Here is a 10,553-nt window from a genome sequence, read left to right as displayed (position 1 = left end):
ACCAAAGAATCAACACAGCAGCAGGTCTTGTCAAGAGAAATGCAGTTGTAAAATAACAGATAGAAACTTTGAAAATTTACTTGCTTCAGGAAAAGACATACCTTCCTAGCACTAGAATTCTGCCAAAGCTAACTCCTTTTCTTTTGTAAATGATCCTGTTGGAATTTGTTTGCTTTCTTCTGGGGTTTTGTTTGTTTTGTTTTCTTTTTTTAGAATCTTACCTAAAAGCCACAGCAGGACAGATTTATCATGCATAACAAGAGAGTCTATAGTTTGTCACACCCAATGGAACTCATGTCTACAGTGTAAATAAATCCATCTTTTCCTAATCCCCATTTTACTAGCCCACCTTCCAACTCACACAATTATAAGCAGTATCTTCTACTTCTCAGAGTAAAGCTTAGACTAAAAGCCATTAGAGCCCTGTAAACCTTCCCCCATAATGAACCTCCCAGACTGCCTGGCTACAGTCCCAAGCCCTCAGGAAAAACTACATTTTCAAATGAGACATAAGTGACCAGTGTAACTTTTTCTAACACAGAAAAACTGTGCTCATTTTATAGTTTTCTTAGAAAAATGTAACATTTTTCTGTTAAGTTCTGTTAAGACAGGCAGCTGAAGGCAAAAGGATATTTCAAGGCACAAAGGATCTATAATCTACATTCAACAGTCATGTTAAGTATCCTGAAGGACATTCAACTTGCATAAAAGCATCAGTTAATAAAACCTAATACCAGATCCTGGGAGCACAAGAAGTTAAATAATGCCATCAAAAACAACTCTTGGGAACTCCCAGATTGTTGCATGAAAGCCTTGTTGCCTTTGTAAAATCATGGTTCAGGCCTGTTACTTCGGCTAAGCAGAAAAGGACTGTGGGAAAGAGACACAGCGGAATTAAGGGTAGAAAAACACTGCATGACCATCGTGTGCTCACACTGTTGTGGTTGGTTGAGTTATGTTTGTTGTGCTTTAAAACTCTGTAAACAGATAACCGGCTAAGTGCTTAAAAAGGCCGGGTTTTTGCAAGAAAGCGGCTCTCCTTTGCACCTGCCTGGGGAATCTGCATCACTTGCTATCGCAACAACATATATTTCCTGGAAATATATCTGGATAAAATCAGGCTACACTGTATTGTTTTAGGGCAGTCCATAAGCCTTTTAAAGATTGCTTGTGCAGGAGTACTTTGAGTGGTTCTCTTAAAATGAAGAGGAAGCACAATGAAAGACTTGGAAGAATGCAGAAGGTGCATTCAGTCACATGTACAGAGGTGGGGTTTAGACGGAAGGAGGAAAGGAAAGTACTGGGATTACAGTGAGTCATAGTGCTTAACATGACACCTCCAGGATCTTCTGACTTACTGCAGAACCCATCTACTTAACCTTTAGGGAGGCAAAAGAAATATCAGATCTTCTCCTGTTTGCCCAGTAGCAGGTGCTGCTCCATAGGAAGAATGGAAGGCTCAGCTGGGTGAGGGCAGTGTTGGTCCTGGGCTGCAGGGTGCCTCAGTACGGCGGCTGGGCTGCCTTGCTTGAGGAAGGCCACTGTGGAGGCACGTCTGGCTGATCGATGGGCTCGTAGGTGCTGCGGTCCTGGCCTGCACTGGTGACACCTGAACGGAGATGAAAGAGAACAAGCTTGGGACAAAGGCAAAAGCACAAGAACTGAATGCCCTAGAAGAAACCAACAGCTCGGGAACACACATTTTACCAGCTCCCAGCACCTGTGATCCTCACTAAACAGGCAGGAGGTAAGAGAAGTCATCCTTCCAACGCGCCTATTCTTTCCTTGAGAACTGCCCTCTTTGTAGCCACATGGCTGTGTGGAAAGCAAGACCCACAATACCCTGTAGCAGCACAACAGTGTATTTCAGCAAGATAAAGTGTATGAGAGCTCATGGAAAAATGAACACAGAGCCAGAAGCTGCAGGAACTGTGGCTAGCTGACATCATAGATTTAAAGACATGATACATCCATGAACCACTCTTTCCAACAATGCAGCTATGCCTCCAGTATGGCACCAAATTTGAATCCAACAGTGCTCCTAAATGTATTATGAACAATTTGTCTGTGCAAAATCATGTTACTGTCCAGGGGATGAGCAGGGAAAGTGGAGGCAGAGAATGTGCATGGACAGCTCTTTATCTATGGGCCAGGTATTTGCCATGGGGAGAAAGCAACCTGAATCACAGATAACCACCAGACTATGAGGGGTTTGTTCTGAGCAGCAAGGATGCACTCAAGCAACAAAGAGGGATTTCGTGTAGAAGGAAAACAAGACAGAAAAGGCCAGGAAAATTTCAACACTGCTGGGTTCAAAAGAAAATGCCAGATAGCAGGAAAACGAGAGGAAATTTGTCAAGCACATTCAGCACAAAACAACACACTACTGAAAATCTTGTAAGAAAGACACTTCAGGAGAGGATATGAAACTACAAAGTGTCTGAATTCCCACCTGTGCCTCAGAGGAGACTCTTGGTTTGAGATAGTGTGGTTGAAAAGAAGTGCTCCCAATTTCCAAGCAAAGAGATGGACTCCTCAATGATACCTACAGTTTCTATGGGATACACATGTTGAATACACGTTGTATCCCAATGACTGGCACAGTGAGCAGCTAATAAAAACTGGCACAAACAAGGCACTGCAGGTGACTCATATGCCTCCTGACCCAGGTAAGACCTATCTGTCTGGATTTTCACAAGTAGCTGGCAGAGATGACATCCACACTGCACTAGCAGAGAGATGCAAATAGCACACAGTGCCCTAAGACATGCTTTCCTTCCATGGCTTCTCCTCCTCTGCAGGTTTCCACCTCTTTTCACAGGAGTGTGATCTTTGCTACCACCAAAGCAGAATGAGAGACAGCTTCCAGACACTGTAATGCAGGTACGCCATCTTTTGTCCTGCACAGCCTTCTTAGGCTGACAAACAGAACTCTGCCAAGCTGCAGGTTTTGCCAGCATGAACTCAAACAACAATCCCTGGCAAACAATCAATCCCTGGCAGCTGCCCAGGCATGAACTAGCACCAGGTATGCTTGGCAAAGCTGACCAAGACCCAGAACATCTAGCCACAGCCCATCCTCTCTGGCAAATCTTCCACATTATCATTATCAAGTACAACCAGGGGAAAAATTACATGTCTCCAAGCAAACTCTCATGAGGTAAACATCAGTCCCATTTTCCACGTGAGGAACAAAGTCCAAAGCAATTGAGGTAAATAGGACATGTGAGGCCCACAGAAAGCATGGAGGTAGGAATCCAGCTTTATTTCCCTCTTGTTCATAATCCAGCCAGAGGAAATACTGCCTCTACTTTCCCCCAGAAGGAAAAGAAAGGCTTGACAAAGAAAGGACACCCAAAAGTTTCCAACAAACACACACAAATGCAGGAGGAGGAAGAGAGGAAAGCCTCTCACAACACCATTGTGGGCAAAGTGGCTGTCAAAAACTTCAGGTCTGCAAGGGGAGAGAGGAAGAATATAAATTTAAGGCCAAAGACACATCAGAACGACAAAATGGGAGAACAAATATGCGCAAGAGAGAGTAAGCACCCCATCTGCCTAGAAAGGAGGGCAGAATCCAGTTGCACAGAGGCCAGGCTGAAGGGTCCAAAGTGCAAGGCTGTCCCCTTAACACCTGAGGAAGTGGCCCACACTGACATGGAAGCAGAGAAAGCATCCCACCTATGTTAAAGGTGTACTCTCCTCCACGCTCCCGATACATTCGATACACCAAATAGCAGGACACAGGTTTGAGGAGGAGGCTGAAGATGGCCATGCCTATACTGAAACGCTTCGCATCACTGAGGAAGTCGTGTGAAGGGTAGAAGATAGAGATGTGAATGATGTCTGTGAGGACTGTGAGCAGCAGGCCAGTCAGGAACTGGAAACAAGGAGAGAGAATGGGACATGAAGCGTTTAACCACTGACAGTAACAGTCAGCATCTGTTTCCTGCAAGATCTATGTTACACAATCATCCTTCACCCCAGAATGACACAACACTCTTGGTATTGTCCCAGGCAGACAGATACTCCTGGAAGAATGATCTTGTATTTCATGCCTTTTCTTCACATCTGTCAGATACCTTCTCATAATATATTCTAGAATTGTTTCTTTTTGTTTGCCAGTCTGTTCAGTGTTCAGAAAAGGGTTTTACAAAATCTCTCCAACTCAAGCATATTAAACACTTTGAGTCCTCATCTGGCATTACAAGTCACAACAGCAGGTAAAAAAAACAAGAATCAAGTATGCCTCATCTCGGAGAAGAAAAATAATTGACAGTGAATGCTTCTCACCATGGTTTACAGAGCTCACAGATTTATATGCTCTCTTAAAAAAAACCCAAACTCACCCAAACAGGGAATTGACTTGTTCACTGCTGGATTGGGAACAGTTGAAAATCATCACTGGCTCAAAGGCTCTGCCCTCCACCCTCTTCCTGAGCAGCCTGGGGGAGACCAATACTCTTACACTCACCATCATTATGGCATCAAGGGAATCTCGTTGCACAATGGCCCAGATCCCCACTGCAAGGACACTGAAATTTCCCCAGGCATAGGAGAGTGGCAACATGTAATTCATGCATCCCCTGCCAAATGACACAAAAAAAAACCAGCTCACATTCACAATAAGCCTGCAACAGTTTGCTTTCATCCCTGTTCCCATACAAACACCTCACTCTTAGATTTAGGATCTTCTTGAACACAGGCACAAGCAGGGAGTGCTGATTCCCAGGGAACAACCCATTCCTAGATTGAAGGAATACCCTCTTCTCCCCCAGGCCGGACAATTATCACTCACCAAACCGTGAGCAGCCAATGTACCAGAATGATAGCCTATGAAAAAAAAACAAAACAGGAAGACAGGTCAGCACATTGGGAGAACTCTGGGAGGATCAACATGAAATGACACCATCTTGTCCCCAAGGGATGGGTGGAAGAGTGGCCTGGGCCCATGAACCAGTGCAGAAAGATGGTGAGGCAATTGGGACAGTTAAGAAAAAGCTATTTTTCTCCACATCTATTGCGGAATATTTCCTGTGGTGCTACACTGTAGTCATTCATTCTTCTTGTCATCTCTGTCGACAGCTGATTCAGGGACCACATAGCCTTTTCTAAGTGGGTTATTTTTTGGAACTCCAGAAGAGTTTGCACAGAAAGCCAGACAATCTGATTTACACTGTGCTAGCACAGTTTATACATGACCAATCTAGCATCCCATCACCAAAAAGCCCATGGATAGCCATGCCTGCAGCTCCCAGAATTTCACTCCAGTCCTCAGCAAATCCTTCTTTCACCTCCTTCCAGTCTGTTCAGAGCAGTGATCCAACCTCACTGCAGTATTAACAGACCTGAAGGCTTCTTCAAGGACTGTGAACCTGATCCTGACAGAGCACACAGCTCTTTTCACTCCCAATGAAGCCACCAGGTCCAAAGGCCAACAGTGCGCTTAGTAGCAGAAAATGCTGCCACAAATTCTGTACTTTGCACGTGTCCTTAATGATCCTGATCCTTGTGCTCAGGGGGACAAATCAAGGAAAAAGGATCATACTGTAATAAGTGATACAAGGATTCTCTTCACCACCACTTGCCATTTTTGTAACCAAGGAAACATACCCTACATGTTTATTCAGAGAGCAAATGGGAACAACAATATATCACTTCAGGCTTTTTCTACATCTATACCCTGCTGGTCACTCCAACAAAGGGAGATCACTCATATTTGCTCTCTAAACATTTGTGAAAAAAAAGAATATGGAAGACAGGCTCTATTAACAGCCTCACTAAAGAAAGGCTGAAGCCTGGACATACCAGAGGATCCATGGGATACAGGCACGCTTCCATTTTTTCCTAGCTGTGAGAAAGGCTCTAAGTTGGCATTTATGCTGGCCTTGGTCTAAAAAAAAACCAAACCCACATTACCAAAACCCCTCTGAAGCACGCTCCCCCAAAACGGAAAAAAAAAGAAAATTGGGAAATAAGTATGTAGTAAAAGCCTAAGCTACTCAGTGGATACAGGAAAGCTGTATGCAGATAGGAGCATTAAGACACTAAAAAGAAATTAAGACCTACTGACACACTGCTAGATTCCTTGACTTAAAAACAGCTCTCCATGCTCTAACTTAAAACAAAACTAGTTGCTGGAGAAGAGAGTGAAGCTGTGACATAAGTGAAGCACAGTCAGGAAAACACAGGGATGGCCCAGCTGCTGTGGCTCACACTGCTCTGCCATGACACCACAAGGCAAATGTCTTACTTCCTGCTCTTCCTTCACTGCAGTGCCCCATCACAGCTGCTGAGCACTCACTAGACTTTGCTGCAACTTCAAACACTGCTTAGACATATTTTTATTAATTTTTTTTAACTGCTAATTAATAATTTTTTAACTGTTCATGAAAGCTTACAAAATGCTTCACCACCCCTCACGCTTCCCTTTCTCCCCAACTGTACGGCAGACACAGGGGAAAAACTGCTAATCAGTAAAATACAAGATGTTCCTGGATAAGAATGGAGACATGCAAATAGCATTTACTCAAGAGAATATCATACCATCAGGAAAATTCTTAATTAGGTAGTATTTAATTGCATGTCACACACCCACAAGACCCCTCAAGGTTCACCAGTTAACATAATTAGGCAGAGAGGGTTTTTTCTTTTAAAGCTGTCTACATCAATACTGCAGGTATTAAATTATGAAGTATTTTTAGTCATCTGCATAAAGTCAGGTAAACTAGGGCTGATACTATGAGTGACTGCTGAAATAAAACCAAGATATTCCCTTTTTAGTTATTAGTCCAATTTACCTGACAGTTTTGCAGTGCACTATGGAATTGGCTGGTGGTGTTGGTATGCTTTAACATAGAAAATATAGTGTTAATGAAAAACTACAGTTACTATGTGAGATCAGTTAATTTGCAGGCAGTCTCCTGATAAGACAGCAGAAGAATTTAAATTTTTTCCATCTGTCCAAGGATTTAAGTCTGTAGCTAAGACAGACATACATTTCTTCTTTTGAGAAAATAACTCCTAACACTTGAACTAGTGGTGAGAGCAGAAAATAAGAAAGCTGGGTCCTTTGTCCCCATCTCTTCTGGGAAGAAGGATGGCCATGTGATTAGAAGCATCCCATTGGAAACTGGGAAGAGCTAAGGAGAATTCCTACCTCCTTTGCAAATCCCAGCATGTGATGAAACTAATTGCCAAGCATAAAAAGAGCCTAGGTCTGCCAGGGTCTCATTTGATGGAAAACTCTTTGGAACAAGAACTCCTTTAAACATGCTTCAGCACAGAACTTAGCACAAGGTTGAATTTCAACCAAGTTAAAAATTAAACAGTTCCAAATTACAATTATTTTCTTGTTGTATCTAAATTTCTATTTTACTTACTTTTTTTTTTAATTTAGAGTAAGCTCATCTACTCTATGGGTGACATTCACCTGAGAACATACAAAACCAAAATGTGAATCTGAGTGGCCACCTGTGAGGATGCTGCTCATTATTATAAGAGAGTGATAATAATGAGAGTGCTTAAGCAGTGGGACAGGCTATCCAATGGGGCTGTCATGGCTCTGTTCTTATTTTAAAACTCAGCTGATTTTTGAGTTGAGCTATTTGATCTAACTTTTCAGTTTGCCTTGCTTTGAGCAGGAGGTTGAACCACATGACATACAGACATCTCTATTATTCCTTGATGCTGTGACTTAGCATTTAAAAATGTCTTAGCACAAAATGTGTGTTTCTAGGCGCATGGATTGTAGGGCATTGTCCAGACTTGATCAAAGTCAAACGTTGTATTTCGAGGCTCTGCACGATTATTTCAGTAATCATAGGTGTCAAGCTGTCACAGCAAAAATATGGCTGTGCTGTTTCCCCCATGTTTTGCTGAGCATGGCTGTTAGAACCGAGCCAGTAGATCCTGTTCCATGAGCATGTTCCCCACCCACTCCAGGGGCTACATTAATTGTATAGCTCTGCAAGTAGCTTAAAGAGAGACCCCAAGGCTAAGATACTGCTGCATTCTGGCACAAACACAGCTCAGTCATGCAGTTTTCTTGGAGCTACTTCTATCACGAGGCTCATCTTTATAATCTCACAGAACCTGTAAGCAGATCATGCCAATGAATAGTAGCAGTGTGTGTTATTTCCAGGCCCTTTCTGAGCAAGAATCTTCCCCACCTTTGTGGTATTTTCCAGGGAATTGGGCCCTAACTCAGGAACAGTATGAAGATGTAGGTACAACTATTAACTCCCTATTCCTGGCTCTTCAGCTCAGAGCAGAACTGGCAGACTCAACAACAAGGAATTTCTTAATGCTGAAAAGAGTTTGCCCAGGACAAGCTCACATTTATCTCGTAAGAGATGGGGGAATGGTTGTCTGAAACAAGAGAAGAAAGGCAACATTTTAGTTTTGTTGTCTTTGCAACTCATTCATTGAAAAGTCAGTGTTTTTCAGCTCCCCATCTCCATTTCCCATGGTAGAACATGTATTTTGTGTTGGCCAACTTTTAAATTAAATGTCCTTAGTTTTCACTGTTGTTTTAGCATGGAAAAAAAATAATCAAGCCAAGTTAAAAAACGAAGCGGAAGGCAAGATCTTTTAATCTTCCTAGTGCCCTGGGAATCACATAATAGTCCAAACTTGTCAGAGCAAAGTATCAGCTAGTTTCCAGAATGTAATATAATCCACTTGCCAGGCCTCGAAAAATCCATTTGCTTACTTGCCTCTAACAAGGGAAGTTGCTTTTCTTGGTGAACTAGTAAGAGGGGGTATTCATCATTATATGAACACCAATCTTTTATTTAACCCAACCACATGAAAGCTGTCCTGTACAAAGCTGAGTTAATAAGGGTAGCTGAGATAATACTATTCTCCCATCCAACCCATAGGCTGCCTGGTCCAAGGCCACTGCTCACAGCTTAACGAATCACCAGCAGAAAAACCTGATGTGATGAGTGACGCTTTCACTCTCTGGGCAAAGCTTTAACCAAAGAAACCACCTAAACCATACTGTATTAAAAGAGATCACAAAGTGAAGCTGGGAAAAGACACACACACCTAGAAATCTCAGGGCTCTAAAAATGTGAAAGACAAAAAAAAAATATAGAGGAAATGTCACCTGTCTGGTAGCACAGAAGACAACAGTATCAAACACCAACATCAAAAGCAAAGTGTGATTTTAACATCCACTGGCTTGTCCGCAAGGAAGTGCTTCTCCCAAAAGTGAAAAATGTAACGTAACTGTGGTTAAGTCACTTATATCTCCTGTCTCTGGCTATCAGATATTCACTGAGATTTCCAAAGTGCCCTCAACTGGAGCCTGTCCTCCCCAGCAGAGAAGCAATTGCAGTTATCTATCAGATGATAACCCCAAAGTAAGCGGGCTTATCTGTCTAGGACACTTTGCCTGACAACCGAAAACTTTGTCTCCTCAGGATCTTGTGCGGTGTTTCTCTTGGCTTAGCTCTGGTCAGCTGAGCTGGAAACCTCCACGGACACTAGTTAATAGCCAGCTGTTGTTTCTGCCCAGTCCTTGGCCACTTTAGCAATATCCCTGAAGTAAGAGCAAACTCTGGAGTCATCACCTGGTGGGTTTAACCAAGAATCATAGAATACACTGAGTTGGAAGGGACCCATCAGGATCACCAACTCCTGGCCCTGCACAAGACACCCCAAGAATTCCACCCTGTGCTTGAGAGCGTTGTCCAAACACTCCTTGAACTCAGACAGGCTTGGTGCTGTGATCACTGCCCTGGGGAGCCTGTTCAATGCCTGACCACCCTCTGGGGAAAACGTTTTCCTGATACCCAACCTAAACCTCCCACAACTCGGCTTCATGGCATTCACAACTTCTGCAGCCTTTGCCCATGTGATGAAAAAAGTAGAAACATCAGGTTTTCCTCCTCAGAGGGCTCCGCAGCTCCGAGCAGGGCCTCAGCCAGGATCTGGACCAGGCACAGGGCTGGAGAACATGCGAGAGGAGAGGAGGGATACAGGGAGGGCCGATCCGAGCGCCCGCGGCTCAGCCCGCCCCGGAAGCCCCCAGCCGCCCTCCCGCTCCCCTGGCCCCGCTCCCGAGCCCCGGGAGCAGAGGAAGCCCCTACCTTGAGGCTGACGGCCGGCAGCTCCATAGCAGCAGCCCCAGGACCGCCGACGGGGCCGCTCACGTTGGGCAGGGCCGGGCCCGGGGACTGCGAGGGGCGGGGGGAACCGGGACACCGCCCCCGGCCCCGCCCTGCCCGTGCCTTCGGACACATCGGGCGGTGCCCGGCGGCTCTGGGGTGCGTCGAGTTGCGGCTCGGGTGCTCTTGTTAGAGTTTGCTGAGTGGCAGCTGGTCAGAAGTGTTCCAGCGGAGGAGGCAGTCCGGGTGCTCTGCCTACGTGATGTGAACCGCACGGCTTCTGATCTCGTTAATGCGTCGAAGGCAGGTGCTATGGGTGCCAGACTCTTCTCAGTGGTACCCAGTCACAGGACGATGGGCATAAACTAAAACACCAGAAGTTCCAGCTCAACATGAGAAAGAACTTATTTACGTTGAGGGTGGCAGAGCTGCCCAAGA

At 44.5% G+C, this 10,553-nt stretch overlaps 1 protein-coding gene across 2 annotated transcripts; it reads right to left on the bottom strand.

The window, feature by feature from the left end:
- Window positions 1-62: 62 nt before the first annotated feature.
- AGTRAP (angiotensin II receptor associated protein) lies at window positions 63-10,179 on the bottom strand. Of its 2 annotated transcripts, XM_069035006.1 has the most exons (6): window positions 10,098-10,174; window positions 5,809-5,893; window positions 4,799-4,833; window positions 4,475-4,586; window positions 3,682-3,880; window positions 63-1,609 (listed from the first exon to the last, which is right to left on the bottom strand). In XM_069035006.1, exons 2-6 carry the CDS (start codon window positions 5,839-5,841, stop codon window positions 1,503-1,505), a joined length of 486 nt encoding a protein of 161 aa, XP_068891107.1. In that variant the 5' UTR covers window positions 5,842-5,893; window positions 10,098-10,174; the 3' UTR covers window positions 63-1,502. The 2 variants fall into 2 exon arrangements, with proteins under 2 accessions (XP_068891107.1, XP_068891108.1); XM_069035007.1 differs by lacking the exon at window positions 5,809-5,893 and having other exon boundaries at window positions 10,098-10,179.
- Window positions 10,180-10,553: the final 374 nt, after the last annotated feature.

The sequence above is a fragment of the Aphelocoma coerulescens genome, chromosome 21 (genome assembly GCF_041296385.1).
Source record: "Aphelocoma coerulescens isolate FSJ_1873_10779 chromosome 21, UR_Acoe_1.0, whole genome shotgun sequence".
NCBI lineage: Eukaryota > Metazoa > Chordata > Aves > Passeriformes > Corvidae > Aphelocoma > Aphelocoma coerulescens.
This window is presented reverse-complemented; position numbering and strand designations above follow the sequence as displayed.